Raw genomic sequence first — 20056 nt, forward strand, 5'->3', positions numbered from 1 at the left:
TTTATTTACTGGAAAGTGTAAATACACGATTTTCATTTACTTGCTGCAGCTATAACTAAGACAAATATGGCGATCAAACTTAACGAAAAAAGGAAAACACTGATGATACACCATCGGAGGCATTTTAATTATTGGGAAATCTTTTCAACATGCTTTTTCAATATACTTTTTACAACTGGGTAATTTTCACGATTGTTTAAAAGGATAAATTTTACCATATAATAAATAATAAATTTTTCATGTCATCAGTACAAGAATTTCATATCTGTCATCTTTTAAAACAATTATTATTAAAGTTGATAGTTTTTAGTTATGACAGTGTAAAAAATTTTACACTAGTACACATTCCGGTTAAATTAATAATAAAAATGTATAAAAAATGGTTAACGACTATTAAATTACACCGATAAACATAAATCAACTATCGCACCCTTTAAAGTTATTGCCTTCAAATCGTATGGGAAAGAGAGAATAATACTAACATATTCTTACTATATAGTACAATTTATATAAGATTGCTAAATTATCTAAATCATACTTCATATTCAATAAAAATATATAGAAAATTTTGACTAGGAAGAATGATTCTGGTGCCCGCAAATCACATTAGAAAGAAAGAGTGAAGAATCCTAATATAGTGACTACTAAATCTCAATTATTTAAAAGATATGAAAAAAAAAATTAAAAATTTGTAATGCTTTTAAATTTAAACCTTACGGAAAAATCTGTTTGGAACAGGCAATTGTCTAGCAATTGTCTAGAACAGCACCCCCACCATGCGAAAGCTAGTTACGAAGTGATATGAACTTGATAACCACAACGAGACACCCATTAAACAACGTTTGAAAATGCGGAATCCAAATCTAATTAATTAGAACCTAAAAACAGATTTGGATTAAATCCACTCCATGAAAATAGATTTGAATAGTATTGGCTAATTGGAATTTTCGCACAGCCTTAGAGAAATATATACAGAGCATGTAATTTTTATTTCAGATTCTCAGCTAAAGCATAGATGTCAACGCAAATTAAAGAATAGAAACAGGCAGCAACCAAAGTTTGAGAATTAATCTGTACACAAAAGAATACATGATATGGAGCTTAGACATGAGAGGTACAGAGGCATCTCAAATTATACTTTAGCTCGTGCAATCATGTTCTGCATGTAAGTTCATGTATTTCTTTTATTGCTGTACTCATGCTATGAAGGGCCATTTTTTTCACCTGTATTCATAAACCCAAAAAAGAAACAGGCCTTGTGAATTCAGGGCAAACATCTAACAGGACAAAGGCTAAATTGCTAAATAAAAGTATTATTACGAAGGCTACCTCCAGTTTTTCTACTTTTGCGGGGTGGTCTTCTGGAAGCAGCCGGACCTCATCAATCAATTGGATAGACTCAGCAACATTCTCAGGGGACACAAATTCCAATTCCACACGAACACAACACTGCAGATCAATAATAAAAAAAATGTCATACACTAAAAAACAGAAGATAAGTGAAACAAAACTCAGTGCCTAGATAATATCATATTCTCAATCAGCAATTACGTGGAATGCAAGGGCATCGATGGTGTGCTAATATTTTTGTTTCCTTTTAAATGTATGGGTACAATGTATGCTTTGATAACTTCATATTGCTTGAAATTCACTTCAAATTTGGCGTTGTAAGTAAATTTCCAAATGTGAAAATCACATTCAACAAGGATGTACATCAAGTTCAAGAACAGTTTAAAATTTCTGTTGTTTAACTTGACTACAAAAGAGACAGACAGGGTAAGAATCTTTGATACAAACGCAACAGACCTTAGGATTCCTAATCTGGTATGGACATCCAGAAGGAATGATGACAGCTTCTCCAACATGTTGCTCAAAAGTCCATGGTTCAATTTCTGACAACAGAAACAGCTGAGTCAATTTTAGTTATGCACAATTACAATACATGATAAAACACGGGTATACTTACTAAATTCCTCCTTAAGTCTCATCTTGTGAGTATTGTCAAGAAAAAAGCTCTGATCTAGAAGTGGATGAACCATCTGCATACGAGATATAAAATTAATCATCACCAACTTCGACAACATCATGTTACGAATTATCTTCTTGTAAACATACCTTCTCGTGCTGTTCACTAGTATAAGAAAATTCATCAGAGTGTATTTTAAGATATTCTAAGAGCTTTGGCACGTCTTGTCTTCGAAAGACATCCCATTGAGCACCAGCATTCTCTGCAGGCTTCGCCCTTTTATCATTGTCTAAATTTTCAAAGGAATTTCTAGGATTATGATCCGGAGACATTTCAGAACTTAGAACTATGCTGTGGAAAGATAAAGAGCGTTGTGCTTTTTGAGTTTCAGAATAGGAACGGCATTCTTTATCACCAGAAATGTTGGTGTCTAAATTCTGATTGCATATTGTTTTGGCTTCACTAGAGATGCATGATGTTCTACTAACTCTCCTTAAAAATTCAGTTCCTTCTCTAACCAAACTTCGCATTTCATTTTGTTCCCAGTCTTCTGCATGCTCAGTAGTGGTTTTAGATGACACCTTTTTACATAGAACTTTGTGCTTTTTCAATAACTTGCTTATTCTAGATAGCTGATCAGTGGACAGAGGAATCTCCATGGAATGTGCCATAACGTTAACCTGGAATTACACATCAACCATAGTAAGTGGCATATTTGGCTGTTTTGGTTGGAATATATACTTTCGGGCATAGTTGAGTAACTATTCAATATAAATATGAAAGCCATGGCTATTAAAATAAAAAAAAAATGGCAAAATTTAAACAATTACAAGAATGTATTAGGTACAGCCATATTTGTACTGGAAAACTTTTCATGTTTTCACTCAACACCTGAAAACAAGCATACATACAAGGAACAGGGTTTCCAAAGCATACAAGGACACAAGGCTTCCTGAACAGGCAGCATTTCAAGATGGTGCTTTTTACTTCAAAAGGCGAGATTATCTAAGTTATCAACCGGTTACATGCATAAAAGAGGAACGTGGAAATTTTGCAACCAAAAGGAAATATCAAAAGACGGAGCATATTCCATAAGATGAGATATTGTCTTTCCATGGTAAGTTTTAATTAAATAAACTAATTCAAGAAATACTACACACCATGTCATATGAGTCATAACAGAGATTTGTCACGGACTCGGCTTCATCATCAGCACAGCCATATGAAATATAAACATATGGTCCTATGTCATGCTTTGTACTCCCCAGGGGCAAATTTGCAGCTAAATTCAGAAGACCTGACGAGGGATTCATGTATTCTTGAATTGGAAGAGCATCAATTACTTCGGCAAAATGAGCTGGAAACTGTTCTTCGAATAGTTGGGAAGACAACCACCCTTTAAGTTTCAGCATCTCATGCCAAGTATTTTTCTTTGGTTCACATTTAAGAGACCCAGTAAAATACTGCCTAACGTTTGTCTCCACCTGCCAAAGTAAGAAATTCCGTATTTAATATTATACTTTCAACAATGGTCGCTCTGTTCAAGACTGAACAGAAGGATCCATCATTTCTTCATGTTTCACTGATCTGAGCATATGATGTCTTTATGCTGCATGATATTGCAAGTTACAAATAGCAAAAACTTCGAACATTAAAATGCATTTTATACTACCAAGTAGATTAATTGCAATAAATAGTTTTCTAAGATGGTGCTTATCCTTTTATCTCAAACAACATAATAGTATCAACTTAAAATGTGTTTAGCATAAAGAACATATTGATAAACTGACCTCAAACCAATCCAAACAAGCTTCAAGTAAGTCCTTGTTATTCTCATATCTTGTCATGCTCCTCTCAAGATAAGTGCAAAACATGAACAGTGGATCCCAACTAAGGTTTGGTGTACTTTGCAGCACATCTCTCACTACTACAGGATGGCCTCTTCCCCAATGTTTCTGAAAGTGTTCAAAATGATTGCTACCGATGTCCAAAACTGTAGGATAAAATAAGTAATTATCATTAGAATCTTCCCTCTGAGCTGCTTCCGGTAGCTGCTTGTTTCTGCTAGTTTTATGATCTTTGTCGACACACATTGGGCAACTTGAAGTTTTATCCAGAGTTTCAGGAAAGTCATAGCTGCAAATTATTTCTTCTGCCTTTGCTTCCATTTCTTTGATCCAACTTAAGGGAAAAACGTAGCTCAGATCAAGGTGGCTATTACCACAATCACCAAGCTTTGTAGGTGGGCATGATACCATAGAAGCACCATTACAACTTGTCCACCCAGTCAACATTGAGGTATCAGTTAAGTTGCCATTAGAAATGGCCTTCTCATCCAATAGGTACCTTTCGCTAGAAATGCAAGCACTTATCCTGTCAGATTGCTTGGATATACAAGAGTTGTTTTGCTCAGAGATTCTTCCTTGACTTAATGCGTGAGAACAACTTAAGCAAAGACTGTATGAACAACTAAGGCAGCTTTTATGAAGATCCAAAATGGGTGTTTTGCAGTGATTGCTGAGACAAGGTTTCAATAGATACTTATAATTGTCAGCAAGCAACTAGAGAACCATTTTAATTTTCTCAATAATATCAACAAAAGAGAACTTACCAGTAATTTTTCCCATTGCAGCCAAACTTGACTGGTTTGATGATAGTATCATTCATTCTCTTCCCTGCCATGCACAATGTAAGATAACCAGGTTGAAATCAAAAAGACTAATTTACAATCCATCATATTAGAAGAAAAATAGTTACCACCTTTAATTTTCGCTTTTGTTTCTACACCCACGTGGTGATCTTCTTTTATTTGTTTCAGTACAGGAAGGAGCATACAGACCAAATAATGAAAATGCAATATCCTATCAACTCTGTTTTTACTAGCTAAATGTTCCTGAAAACATAAGGCACAAAACCAATCTGTCAGCAAGTGCTGCTAAGAAAAAACTGTAGTAGCTGTAAAAAGCATTTATCTTTGATGTCAGACCTTACTTTCACTGTCTTCATATTTAATTGCCAAGCAATCTTTACAGGTGCAAGTTCCTCGGCAAACTGGACATGCCATCTTAACCTCATTTTGAGTGTCAAAATACCTACAGTTTTTTCAACAGATAAATTGCCAAATATCTCATATTTTGATCATAAGCATAAAAGATGCTGGCAACACCTAGTTCTAGCCATTATTGATCAATGTGGTTATGCAGTAGCATTTGGGATTTGATACATTTTTGTCTATCTACCAATTCGTATTACAAGATGAATCTTAAATGACTTTAAATCCCATGATACATGAATGAACAAATGTAATTTTGTATCACCCAAATAATTCTTATGTTTTTAATTTTCACCAAATCTTACGAAAAGGAATTTCAAAGAACACTTGTGAACTTATCCTATTTGATTATTCCAAATTTATTTGTTACTCCTTCACTCAATGTGTGTACTCTGTTTAGCTATTTCATTGGTCTGCTTCCATTCTTCTAAAATAAAGATTTCATAGGCTTAGATATAACTAGTAGATTTGTTTTTGTATGCCTTTTGTTTGTGTTGTTTTATCTTCTTCCAGTTTAAATTGATTACATTATATTTTACACACACACACACACACACATTTGAGGTAACTTTTCATACCTGAAAGTTACTATTTGATACAAAATTACGATTCACGGAATAGGGCGGCAGTTTACAATTTGAATCTCGGTTCAATAGCCTTGTGTAGTAGAACTGATTCTAGAAGCGGCACAAAAATAACAGGGAACAGGAAAGTGGAATGGAATTGGATGTACAAGACATGAAGTCCTTTTCTTTTTCACTTAATCTTTTATTCTTATCAACCTCTGTTGACATTGATAATCATTCCACACATCTCTATGAACCAACGTTATCAATGGAAGATGGTGGTTATAGCAGAACGCCGAAATTCCACCATATAAACAAGCCATTGCAGTCTAGAGTGCCGCCATGGCGGACCTCCCTTTACAAAACGCAATGCCATGTTGCTATAGCGGCGCTTCTCGGTTATTTAAGGGCATTGCTTCAAAAGGGGCATCTAAGAAGTTCTAGAACTGCACCAGAAGTAATGTACAGACTACAGCTAGGTAATAAACTCTGATCAAGCAACACGTGACAGCACTGTCCAAAATGTACCATAATCTATAACATTGACGATACTTAAAGAAACACTTCATAGGCAAGGACAACAATGAAGCTATAAATTCACAGTGAAAAAAAAAAGAACATTTGTAAATGGTAGCGAAATAACGAAACAAGTCCAAGTTCCAACCTTTGTTTAATGCAATCCATGCAGAAAAACTCTCTCTGGCAGTTTGAGCACCTTATAAGACTGCAAGAATCACTTCTCTGACACCAATGACACTTCTTCCTCCTCCCCTTCTTCAAATTTCGTCCACACTGCACAACCTTAAAAGAATCAAACAAACACACCGATCACTAGAAAGAAAAACAAGAAAACGAAAAAGTCAAAAGTCAAAACCCACCTGCAACTTGCCACCAGAACCCCTCTCAACATTCTTGGACCTGAAGTAACGAGAAAAAGAAGCCACATTGGGCGTCGAAGCGGAAGCAATAGCCATAACCCCGTTCGGCAACTCCCTCCTCAAGTCGTGATTGGAATGCAAATTCAAATTCACAGGCAAATTCAATTGCGATTCCTTCTTCTTCTTTTTTTCAACCTCTCTCTGCAGAACCATCCTTATGAGTTCCAATTGGTTCCTCCTATTGACCAATGCCTCTCTCGAGTTGCCCTTCCGCTTCGCCCCAATCTGAGTCTCAACGGCGTCGTTTTGGCTCTTTCTCTGAAGCTTCAGAGACTCCGGAACCTTTTCCTTGTGCTGCCGATGCTGACCTTGCAGGTAGTGAATCTCGCAGAGCTTTAGGTTTTCCATCACTCTCCGCCGGCACCGCCATTGCCGCCCGTCCGACCGGTTGCACCGCAGATGCTCCGGTACCGCTTTTCCTTCCTCCTCCGGCGTCGATTTTTTCCCCATAAAATAGTAATAAGAGTTGAATTTTTATTATTTCTTTTTCTGGCGGAATTGGGATATTTTGTGGTAAAAGTGGGAGTGAAGGAGGGAGAAGAGAACAGGAACAGAATAAAATAAGAGAAAGGGAATCAGGTTAACGCCTAAAACTAAAAGAGTGTGTGATTTTGTGTGTGTGTGTATTTATTTATATAGCAGGAAAAGAAAATACTAATAGTCCAATTCTCATAACATGGGTGCGCGTGGCATATTCGCGTTATTATTGGAATCCTCATTTGATTTGATCGCTAATCTTTCAAAAACCAAAATCCTTATCTTTCGCTAACTCACCTCATAAGCTGCAAACTTTTCTGTTAAAAACAATGCTTTTTAATCTCTCTCTCTCTCTCTTTTTTCTTGCCTTTTTGGTGGTGCTCTGATTTTGGATGCTTGTGAATCGTGTCACTGCAAATTTCAGGTTCCTTGTTGTGGAAATGCCAGCGCTGAGATGAATGCAGCGTTGTGAATTACCATTTGAGAGATTTTGTAAATAAAACAAAACACATGATTGGTGGTTAGAATTAGATACCTATTTTTCATGTCTATGATATTAGTATGTGTGCGCTTTTGCTTCTCATGCCATCTTAGATCAAAGTCAATGTTTTTTTATGTGCTCATTCTGTGCAATCTCATGTACACAAAAACTGGTGTCTGATTGTAACAGTATGCCAAACACGTTTGCATTATAAATTCTACTCTAAAATTACTTGTTTGAAAGTGATAAACTTGACAAGCTTTCAAGTACCGATTTATGAGATGTTTTTTATTTTCCTGTTGATTTCTGGTTTTAGATGATAGAAATCTACAAATATATAAAACTTGATTAAACCTGCTTGGTTTGTGAAACTTGAACTTATATCGATCACAGGTTCATATATGTATAGACACATGTTTTGGTGAAAAGTTCGTTACGTATAAGGTATCACATGAAAGGTCATATGATTAAGTTAAGTTTGTTTGGATGTTTTTGGTTCTCTGAAGTTTACATTTTAATGATCTGTGCTGTAAATTTGGATATTCATATATCTGAATCAATTAAAAAACTACTTTTCAAGTATTTAATATAGTTAAATCTTCAAAATTTAAAGTGTTATCACTTAAACTGAGATAATTTCATACTAATTAATCACATGAAGTGTATATAGATAGATACTTTAAAATGGTGCAACGTACATGAGATGTTTCCTTAAGCAGGATATTAGTTTTTTTCTTCTTTGCAGTTGAGATGCATAAGTTATTAGAGTACCAAATGTACTTTATTATGGGCCGAGAAATTGTTTGATGAAGTCCAGTTTTCTGTGTTGAAAGGTTGGGCTTAAAATTAGATGTCGAGAGATAACTGCATATATTTGATAAAAAAAAAACATTCTTTTATCATTAAATAACTTGGATTGTTCTGTTTTCTTAAAACTGCAATCTGTTTTAGCATCTCTAATACTTTGTTACAGTCTTGAAAGCTGAAATTGCTTTGTTTATTTTTGTGAAATGAGAAATGATCATGAGAGTTTTATCTTTATAGAAAATTCTGAATAAGTATATCAGCATTTTCTAAAGGTTTTTTGGTTTGGTAAGTAATGTGTCAACTTTATCACGAATAAGCACTTCTGCATATTGGTTGTTGTCACTCCAATAATGTTAAAGATCAGCTCCTTTTTTCAGAGATATAAAGAGATAAGCACTTATATTTGCTTTTAAACAGATATAGTTGATATTGTGCATGCATGCACACAAAATTCTAAGAGAGAGAGACAAGAGAGAAAAATCATGTTTCCATTTGTTTATAAGGTTCAAATAAAGCTTCCAGATGTATTCACATATATTTATCAATAAAATCTTCAAATCAGCAAGGAATTTAAATATGCATAATCTTGTTGGTTATGAATGTGACGTTTATTTATTATTGTTCCAGAATAGTACTTACTACCAGTTTCATATAGAATACGAGCATGCAATAACTTATGGTGAAAATCTTCCAACAACGACTATGTATTACATTGTGAAAATCGTGATTGAATCTATCTAGAACACTATGTAAGATTCAGATTAATATTTCATATGATTTCACGTTTATATGCATTATGCTAATATCTTTCTCAGAATTCTACAGGAATGAAATCTTGTACTGCTGTTCAATCTATTTATAATTAGGTCCAGAATTATATTATTCATTTTAACTTTAAATTTTTTCTCATCCAAAAATTTTCATATATGGTACAGTATTTTCTTTATTTATTTATTACTTTGTTTTATCTCATTCTATTTCTCTGTAGTTAATTGTATTCATCTATGACATGTACATATTATATCTTTTTTCTGGTTTCGGTATTTGCATGTTATTTTTTTTTTACAATAATTAAAGACTTATTAATTTAAAGACCCTTTGTTTAGCTGATTCATGTGAATAGAAAAACATACTCTTCACTGATTATTTGTGGCATATGCAGTTGGCAGATGCAACTTCAAAAGTTGAAAAAGCTCACATATCGTAGGTACGTGTATTTGAAAATCTGTTCTATATTACCTTAAAAAGTGTAACATTTGTAATAACTAATTTTGTATTGAACCTCTCTACCAGTATACGGAAATTCATTAATTAATTGCAGTATTATAAACAAGATTAATATATGTTATATAGAGAGGAATTTTTTTTGGATAGAACGGTTATCGAATGTGGGCTTACAAATGGAAAATTCGCCTCTTCAAAAGCATTTTTATTTTTGGCACATACACTTCATTTTATTTTACAATTTTGCAGGATTTACACAATTATTCAACTTACTAAAAAAAATCATATTTAATCTATTTATAAATAAAATTCAAGATTAATTGAATAACCAACCTAATAGATATCCAAAAATTAAAGATAAAAAACCATGCCATAATTATATATGCGCAAGACTTACACTTTCAGTTTTAAATTATATTGTTCAAAATACACGCTACAGAAGGATCATGAGACAGAGTGTAAATTCGATTAAAGTTAGAAATTATCCATTAAGAATCCATATGCATCTTACTTCCAACTCAAGTCACTTTCATGTCACTCATTATAAAGTGAATACACATAATAATTTCCTTTATTGTTTTATTATTATGTCATCTCATTAGTTAATTTCTTCGGTAATTGACCTCCATAATAAAATAGCATGTTGACGCCATTCATTCAGGCTACATGTGGGTTTGTGTGAGTAAAACTTGGTCAGAATATTTATCCACATTAATCATTAACATGATCAAGAAAAGAAGTTATACACATTAGTTAGTATTTGAAAATTGAACATTGCTTCTCCCAACTTAGCTTTTCATTTACATAAATACATATGTACAATAAATTACAATATTTACACGTCAATTCTACACCCAATGTGATAGTTTATATCACATACATTATTTGAAAACAAAATCATATATTTGCATATATACTAATTAACAAGAAGAAAATGAGTGTGATTTATCCCTTTATTCTAAAAACAATTGTACCTTGAGCATCTTGAAGCAATTGAGTGACGACTTCTTCAGGAGGAATGAGTCTCCAAATTGTAGGATGGTCCAAGTGATGACCCATTTGAGCAAATTTATGAGCAGCTCCATTGCCTTCCCTGTATATGTGACTCACCAAGCACTTGTTAAAGTCTGGTAGCATAGATTTTATGTCACTGATATGTCTTTCTACCTCCATGCATCTAACTTTTCTCCCTTTCTCTATTATCTCAAGCAATGTTTTCGCATCTCCTTCAAGCCAAATATCATTCCAACCATTTTCACGAGCCAGTTCAAGGCCTCTTCTAAGTGCAGTGAGTTCAGCAATGGTGCTGTTGGCTTGTCCAATGGGTTCTGCATAACCGAGTAAAAATTCTGCTTTGTTATTTCGAACAAGCCCACCAATGCTTGCTTTTCCAGTTAAACTTTTGCAGGACCCATCAAAGTTCAGTTTTGTCCATCCAATGCTTGGTTTCTTCCATTCCACTGGGATTGCTTCCTTGTGGAAATACCTAATCAACCCACAAACAGGACTTTGCACTGGTTTTTGGCACCTAAAAATGTTTATCAGACCCAACATTATGTGTATTATTTGTTTTCCTATAGTAACCACTCAAGCTGAAGCAAATGACTGGGATCTCTGGAATATTGGAATTCGAGATAAGTAATTGAATTTGGAGGGAAGGAGAAGTTCAATATATCACCACCATTTATAGGAGAAATCTTTGTTTTTCTCTTCAATTTCCACCAAAGAAAAAAATAACAGGGAAGACTAAAATTAAGACGTACCAATTTTGAGACTAAGGTTTGAAAAAGAACGAAGATGTAAGGTATGATGCGTGCCTAGAAGAAAAACACAGAAACCTTGAAACATGAAAGACGAGAATAATGGTAATGAAGGGTTGATGAATGGGGTAGTGCTACTTATTATGAAAGTAAAATAATGGTTCTTGCTTCACGGAAGTTCGCATTAAAAGAAGTTGGAGTGAAGAAAAGGGAAAGAAGATTCAAAATAATGAGAAATGGGAGAGGTTTCTTCTCCAGGAACTCTCTCAACTAAGCATATTCTGATGCTAAAGAAGATTACGTGCATGAAGTACCATATAAAGATTGCAGGAGAATAAACAAGACTGCACGTTCTTTTTCCCTAACGTTAACGTTAACCATTGAATTGTATTTTAGTAACTACAACTATTATAAACAAAACCTAAAAAACGCATTCATCATCCAAATATGGGAAACTCTATTACGGCTATATTTGTCTGCACCACCAACCACCATAGAACAAAAACAACGTGCGTACGTTAAATAACTTGAACAAAAAAATCACTGTAGAATAATTTATGTGTAATAATACATGTCAATAAGAAGATATCGGTTTTAGTGCTCCTTAAAAAACAACTTCCTTCAGTGATAACTGCACGCACAACAACTGTCACACATGCAAACAGAAACTGCTTTTTTTGTCGGCTGCGATATAATCAGAAATTTAATCATAATAAAATTGACTAAAGATTTTTTCTATTTAGTTATAATTTGTCGTGAAGATTTAGACTGCTATACCTAAGATCATTTTTTTTTCAGTTAAAAATTCTATAATTAATCAACCAACATAAAGTTGATCTAAGTGAAATTAGTTCAAAATTTTGAATGAAAAATTAGAGTTTGAACACATAAATAGAGAGCATATGATTGAAGTTAGAAGCTTAGTCAAATTCTGTTATAATATCAACAAAGTTAGAGAATATTTTACAAGAAAAAAAAACATTTATGAATACTTCACGCATAAATCATAATAAAAAAAATCTATAATTAATTTTTTGAAGGTAAGAATTTGACTAAGTTGGCTGACTTGGTCAGATGGATAACAAAAATGAAAATATTTCAATTAATCATTATTTCTAGCATAAAAGGTTATGCTTGTTAATATCAATGAGACTATTTTTCACAAAAATAAAACAGCATAAAATAATCAACACATTGGGCTTATCTGAAACGAAATTATTGGGCTTTGGTTTGGATGATCCGTTGACCAGAACTGGTTGACGTGGACAAATGGATCATTAGTGTCGTGTGGTTAAATATATTTTGATGTCGGATGCTAATTACTAATTAGTGCTTCATGCCAAGCACTTGCTTCCGCAATTTGTCATCCGTACAAAACAAATATTACCATTTTTTATACATTTCTATCACATGCCTTTTTATTCCAACGATGCCAATGATGGATTTTTTTTTTCTGTTCATCTAAGTAGTAATATTTCAGTAAAAAATTAAGAGTGGGAGAAGAAATTATTTTTAAGACTTTTTAACGAAATGACTATTTCTAAAATTGAAGAAGATAGAGAGAAGAAAATACATGTTACATGTAATTATTAAAAGTCTTGTTTATTTTAGTGAAATTTATTATTTGTTAAATATATTATTTCATTCGATATCAAAATTGTTATCAAATCATTATTGTTGTCAAGTTTCACTTACAAAATATATATCTCAACTTGAGAAGATATATATTTGAGAAGATGCGTTGAAAGTTTTATATTAACTAATAATAATAAGATTAATTTAAAATTTTATTAGAATTGAATTAAACTTAAAATATAATTTTAACACTTATATTGGAATGAGTATTTTAAAATAAGTATTCAGAAATTAAAAGTAAAAATAATTTTTTGTTAAAATACCTCAAAAGTAAGGAGCGATTTTTAAGGTGCAAAAAGTTTGACCCTTGATGATATGTAATATTACTGAAAAACAATTATAACAAATATAATTTGAAATGTATGATTTTTATAGTAACTGTTTTAAAAGTTAATAAACTTACCAACACACTAATTTTAAATGGAAGAATAGCATAAAATTATCCTTCACTATTTACATATATTATTTTTTGTCATCGATTGATACCAGTAGGTTTTCAATTATTTAAGTTTTATCTCATTTAGGCGGGATATTTACATTAAAACTATTTTGTAACTAACAATCTAGGTCAAATAGGTTTTATAGAAAAGCAAATCAATTTTTTAATCCACCAAAGTGTATAATGTTGTCAGATTGGTCTTTGAAATTCAAATAAAATTAAATGAGTACCTCATTAAATGTATTAGTTTAAAATTTTTAAAAATACTTAAATAATAATATGAAAACTTGTATAAAAAAATATAACAAGTGATTAAATTTAAAAAAAATCATGAAAGAATTACAAATATCAAATATTTATTTTAAATATTTTAATTCTGTTGATTGATATAACACTGCATTGCCCTCTCAGAGACCAACTAATAATTTATCTTGTTTTATAGTTTGTTTTAGTCCAACCTGCTTGGCCAACCAATGTGCACACTGATTCCCAAAAGAGTGAACAAAAGAGAAAATCATTACTTAGAAATGTAGTTTAAAATGGAAGCAAATGGATGGTTGCATTGTTAATGGAGATAGATACTTCTAAACAGCACCAACATAAACATGTTGAAGATTGGCTTTGAGACTATATGTACTATTAAAACATTCAAATGTTAACTAAATAACAGCGTTCATTCATTCATTCAGAGACAGTAACCTATATTAATATATCTAGAAAGACTTAAACCATAAGGTTGATTAATGACAATAAATATAGATTTAGGATATCTTCAAAATGTTCCATTACCAATGATCCATAACCAGTCAAGAACAGCTCCAGCACATATGCCACTTAAAAGACATAAGACAAGCAAATTACCCAAAGCATTCTGCTCTGGACCCTGTAATGCAACACCACAAACTCCAAAGTTACACTTGTCTCTGTCATATAAAATAAAAAAATATATATACTTTAATTCATTTATTTTTTTAAATTAAATTATGATAGCCATTGGTGAACTTGCCTTGTAACCTCTTGGTGCCACAGTAAGAACACACACAGTGAGATAGCCATTGGTAAGTCCCAGAAAGGAGGTGAGTAAAATCATCCATCCTTGGTCACCATATTTTGCTGTAAAGTAGAATGCTGGAATCAACAAGAATCGAGAAAACACTGCTATCAGTAGAGCCTTTCTGGATTCCAACTTCAGCCATGGCACAAGGGGAATATATCTTGATATCAGATCCACTATATTATACATAGCTATCAAAACAATTGGGTACCTGTAAACATATCCAGTGCTCAAATAAAGTTACTTTAACTTTTTCCTATCAGTTTCATCAGTCACCAAAGGACAAAACAGAGAAAAACAGAATCAGAGTCTAAGTATAATTACACACCAGTGCTCAAATAAAGTTATTTTAACTTTTTTGGATCAGTTTCATCGGTCATCAAAGGACAAAACAGAAAAAAACAGAATCAGAGTCTAACTATAATTACACACCAGTTTTCAAATAAAGTTATTTTAACTTTTTTCTGTCAGTTTCATCTGTCATCAAAGGACAAAACAGAGAAAAACAGAATCAGAATCTAATTATAATTACACACGTCTAACCGATCCTAACTATGTGATATAAGATCACCTAATAATTTCAAGAAACTTCATATCTACATTTGCATAAAGTGAAAAAAGTGGGTCTCATCTATTTAGTGTTTTTTTTTTCTCTTCCACTGGATTGGAGAGGAGTTTGTGCTCCATGAAGTCATGTCAAAGGCAATTGGATTAAATAAGACTTAAGCATAAAACACTTACCATGTGCCTAACCGATGTGTTCCCGTATTTTCATACAAAAATCCAGGGAAGATTGACAGTGTTACCGCATATATAAAAAATAAATCAACTGCATAATCAAGATTCTCATGAAATAATTGTTTGTTGCTCAACCGCTCTTGTTGCTTATCATCATATCCACCCTGCACAAGTTCCAAATCATTTTAGGAGATGATAAAAAATGATTTCCACGTGAGTAAAGTATTATTGTTGTTTTAGCATAATTATATTACTTGATCTTTAGTCTTTGTACTAATTCCAGCAGCAGCAAGATCAGCTGCAACAGTTTTTGATCCCTCTAATGCTGCTTTTGAACGGTAATATTTCACTATGGGCAATTTGGTGAAGTAGATTGCATAGAGGAAGATACAAACCAATTCAATGAATGAGGAAACTGCCAAGAATAGTACTGCAATGCAAGATAAGAAACCATCACCTTTATTTTAAAGAAACAACTTCTACTGCACTAAGAATCGTCATCATGTCATGCTGTTTGAATTGACAGGAGCTTTATACATGACAAAATAATACTATATCAAAATCAACCAATCAAGACAATATAAGATACCAGTATAGATGATCATTGTAAAATAAGAATAAAAACATACTTGCTCCTTTGCGAAGTCCATGATTAGATTTCTCGAAAGCTGCCTTGGTAAGCATTCTCAGAATAGAAGTTAGAGCCCCTGATGCTGCCAAACCAGCAAGGTAGGACTGCATAACAACGTGTATTGTTTAAGTAAAAAAAGATAGCAGAAGACCGCAACTTACGAGTTTGTAAACCGTACCTCCAATATATAGGAATTGTAACTAGAAAGGTTATCACTGAAAGATACTGAATAAACTATACGAAAGACAGACCTGGATAAACTCAGGGCACATAAAACATAGGTCTCCTACCATGCCACCTTCGACTAGAGCATCTGCTATTCCAAAACAAGCAGCAAGCACACATATACCAATATAAGGTCCAATTCCACCTTTCCCTGATGTTGCTAGATCCACCTGTCACAACAGATCGTTGAAGCTTTATAGGAAAATAAGTCACTGATTCACTACGGAAATTACACATATCAGACGCTGCAAATTATAGAACTGGAAATGGTATACTTACAACAAGAACAAAGAAAGCGCTAAAGAAGAAAAGAGTGAATCCAGCCAAATTCCGCCTTCTAGTATTGATCTTCGACTCATAGTAGGCCAGTATTATCATTGTTCCAATTGCAAATGGTTGATAGACCAAGGTAAGTACCCTTGCAGGATGGTATTTCTCCAGAGTCGAACCAAAGATTCTTTAGAATGAATTAGGCAACTCATATTTCAAGAAGTATCGATCAATCACAATTAGAAATTTTCTATTTCCCATCTTTTATAGGAGAAACATTTATTGTTGTGAATAAAGACATTGTACAGTTATGTCAACTCCTATCAGAAACTGAAAGAACCAGGCATTACTTACGGGAAACAGTGTGTAATAGTAATCTCCTATAGTCAACATGCTGTTCCAGGAAACAAGGGACCCAATTCCAAGAATGAAACAAATTGTCATTGCTTCATATTTTCCCTGGTTGCATTGAAAACAAAGCGACAAGATAACAAATTTTATTCTAGAGAAATATTACCGCTACACATAGCAGTAAGTTCTTTAGTGAAAATTGCTCTGACCTTGGGTTTGTTTGGTGCTCCACCGTAATCACTGGCATCCATGGCTCTCCTCTTCAAAAATTAACGCTGAGGATAATTAATATTTATCGACAATAACTGCTAGTCCACGGATATCTGAGTCCTTGGATAAGAAAGTACGTTTTGATTAATACATGAATAAAATTCTGTGAATAAATTAGACAGGGAGAGAGAGAGAACAAATATAGATGAACAATACTATATTGGCGCAGTTCAAATCTTCAAGCACGAAGAACTTCAAATTATACGGTTCACCCTATTAATTTCACTGCACCTGCAATTGTGTTCTTTTTTAAGGTATTGAATTACTGGTGCCTACTGTGGGAATTGATGGATCCACAACAAAAATTCCAGAACACGCTATGTTGAACTAGACCCAAGCAAGATGGTGTTATGGTGTTGAAGCTCGTTAACGCAACAACCAAATTTTACTTAGAGAAAAGCAGCATTGGCGTTATCTGAAGAATATATTGTACGCTTTATGTAGATTGAGCTCTATGCAGAGGTGCTGTGGGGTACACACTTCGATTAGTTAAGAAAATACACGAATGAACAACTCCTTCTTCAGTGATTGGTTTGATCCATTTCTTATCAGTGGCTTGCTATTAAAAATGAAAAAGTGAACTGAGATTTAAAAGTCAAGAAGACGAATAATTAACGAGAAATGAATAACATTCACTTGGGTGACTCGCCTATTTGATGCCACAGAAGCTGATTCGGATTTAATTAGAAATATTGAACGCAAATAAGGTTTGCAGAAATTATTTGACGTTTCATTTCCATTCGGAACTGTATTTTGATGCGGTCGGAGATGGATTTCTATTGCACCCTTTCACTGACCCAAACTTCCTAACGTGCTTAAGGCTGGTCAGATCTTCTTTCTTCAACAATCATCGTATTTTCTATAAACTACATGTAATTAATCGTAGATTTGTGTTCTACTACTGTGCCTCAGTTTTTAGTACAAGAAAAAAAAAACATCTTAAAAAGATTAATAAAATTTAATATAGTCTATTCTTTTTAATATTCCTGAAGTTAATTTCTTTTTATAAAGGACGACCAGAAAAAGCATTAATAAACAATCATAAGATCCAACCTACCACCCACAATAACACACTCATAAAATAGGCTCCTTTATTTACAAATTAACTTTATAAGTATTAAAGTGGATTTTATTTTATTTTAGTCTGAAAGGTAATCAATTGGGAATCAATTATAAGAAGAAAAAGAACAAGTTTGACGGGGTTAAAAGTTCAATGGCTTTTATTTTATCATTATAGTTATTTTCTGATTTCATATCACCACTTTAAATGTTTCCAATTTAATTCTACTCTTTTAAAATAAATTAATTTAATTCCTTCAGTGATAACAAGTGAAATCAACATTAACTATTATGATTATATTTATTATTATTATTATTATTATTATTATTATTATATTTTGAAAACAAGGATTACATTAACTCATTCTTTTTAAAAATATAACTAAGTTAAGAAGATTCAAATAAAGTTACGAATTTAAAAAAAAAAATCACTATAATAGTAGAAAAAACAATTAAATCAATTTGTAAATTTTAACTATTTTCTACTCATATAAATAATATTATTGTAATTAATTAATATTTAACTTTTAATGTGTTTCTTTCTGTTGTTGACATCAATTTAGAAAAAAGGTATTTTAATATTTACAAAAAGAAAAACTTATTTTTTTGAGATTCTTGCTAATTCTTTTAACAAAAATGACTAAAAAGCTAATCTAGATCTGAAATTGTCTTTAGAGATCTAATTTTAAAATAGATAAATAATTAAAATTTTATAAATAAATTATAATAGTTATTTTTTAATTTTATTACCATCTCTTTGTAACTCTAATTATTTTAAAATTTTATAAATATTAGAACTTTAAATATTGTGATTCTATATTGATATAACTTAAGTAGTGAATTATCACTCGAACAACATGAAAAATTATTTTTTAACAAAATTTTTTAATAAATTTTTTAACGATGTGGTAACATTTTATTAGATAAAAGAAAGATTTAATATAATTTGAAAACAAAAGAGAAAACTTTAATATGAATTAAAAATAAAATTTTATCAAAATTTGTTTTTCAAAATATGTTCGACGCTTGGATGTATAAGTCGAAGTAATGGTTACTTGCATTGATATTGTTTAGACGATGTGAGAGTCGCTTAGGAAATTATAAGCAGTGAAAGTGATTGATTGAATCTTAAGGGTTGATGTGTGTTTCTAGAACTTATTACGTTATATCCATGTAATGCTTCAGCAGTAAGAGAAGATATGAAGCTTATAGAATCAACAAGAGGACACTTGAACAAGACAAATATTGTATCTCTATCACTTTGAGGTAGTAAAAAACAAAAGTAACAATAAATTATTGCAAATGACAACATAATATTTGAACTATTTTGTAAAAAAAAAATAAGAGAAACTATTTTGTATTTAAAAATATTTTCAAATAGTTTTAGACCATTTTTTATGTAGATAATAAGTTAAAAATCAATTTAAACTACACATGTACATATATTTCGTAATTCCCTTGCCTAAAATTCAATTCTATTCTATTAAAAAATTCTCCAAAACAAATCGCGTACCCTTTGAACTTCTTACAGCCACATTCATGGCTACTTTTGAACCCAATAAATAGAGATTTTCAACTTCAAAACACAAATTTATGCTTGGGGTGTATGCATTCATAGAAATGATTCCATCAACTCCTAACTGTGAAAAATCATTTTCATACATCAAATAATAAAATATAATATAATAAAATTAACCCTGAACAGATGATTAAAAAGATCTGGCCGTTGGTTTCTAAATACAGATAATTCTAGTTCCAGTTTCCTTATTCATATATCTAAATAGTCAAATATTAAATTATTGTTAACAGTAAGTAATTGCAACGCAAATGTGAAGAAAAATAAATGAAAAACTGAGTGCAATCATCACAAAAACGCGTAATCAGAAGATGACGTTTGGGACGACGAGAGTAATCCATTCACAAAAGCAGGAATCCATTATGCAGTGAAAAGAAAAGAATAGAGTGATAGGGTTTTGGTATTTACCAGAAGCAGAATTGTTGTTGTGAAGATGAAAACAAATCAATGGCAGAGTTTGGTTCTTCTCCTTACCCTTTCCTCTTCTGCATACGCGCTCAACTCCTTTTTTATGCCTTGAGCGGTGGTGTGTGCTCG

General features: G+C 32.3%; 2 protein-coding genes across 5 annotated transcripts; both read right to left on the reverse strand.

Moving 5' to 3' along the window:
• Positions 1-925: 925 nt before the first annotated feature.
• On the reverse strand, positions 926-7216 carry LOC114186619 (lysine-specific demethylase JMJ25-like). Of its 2 annotated transcripts, none has more exons than XM_028074575.1 (12): positions 6463-7216; positions 6249-6376; positions 4953-5058; positions 4727-4859; positions 4578-4641; positions 3757-4483; positions 3127-3450; positions 2116-2646; positions 1967-2039; positions 1807-1892; positions 1330-1449; positions 926-1224 (listed from the first exon to the last, which is right to left on the reverse strand). In XM_028074575.1, exons 1-12 carry the CDS (start codon positions 6970-6972, stop codon positions 1153-1155), a joined length of 2874 nt encoding a protein of 957 aa, XP_027930376.1. In that variant the 5' UTR covers positions 6973-7216; the 3' UTR covers positions 926-1152. The 2 variants fall into 2 exon arrangements, with proteins under 2 accessions (XP_027930376.1, XP_027930375.1); XM_028074574.1 differs by having other exon boundaries at positions 6249-6385; positions 6463-7212.
• A 6663-nt stretch (positions 7217-13879) lies between these two features.
• LOC114187106 (equilibrative nucleotide transporter 3-like) lies at positions 13880-20056 on the reverse strand. Of its 3 annotated transcripts, XM_028075239.1 has the most exons (11): positions 19928-20052; positions 17116-17443; positions 16824-16937; positions 16618-16722; positions 16273-16450; positions 16020-16163; positions 15767-15872; positions 15392-15567; positions 15141-15301; positions 14352-14610; positions 13880-14228 (listed from the first exon to the last, which is right to left on the reverse strand). In XM_028075239.1, exons 5-11 carry the CDS (start codon positions 16369-16371, stop codon positions 14118-14120), a joined length of 1056 nt encoding a protein of 351 aa, XP_027931040.1. In that variant the 5' UTR covers positions 16372-16450; positions 16618-16722; positions 16824-16937; positions 17116-17443; positions 19928-20052; the 3' UTR covers positions 13880-14117. The 3 variants fall into 3 exon arrangements, with proteins under 3 accessions (XP_027931040.1, XP_027931037.1, XP_027931039.1); XM_028075236.1 differs by lacking the exon at positions 17116-17443 and having other exon boundaries at positions 16273-16428; positions 16824-16944; positions 19928-20056; XM_028075238.1 differs by having other exon boundaries at positions 16273-16722.

This window comes from Vigna unguiculata, chromosome 6, assembly GCF_004118075.2.
Source record: "Vigna unguiculata cultivar IT97K-499-35 chromosome 6, ASM411807v1, whole genome shotgun sequence".
NCBI lineage: Eukaryota > Viridiplantae > Streptophyta > Magnoliopsida > Fabales > Fabaceae > Vigna > Vigna unguiculata.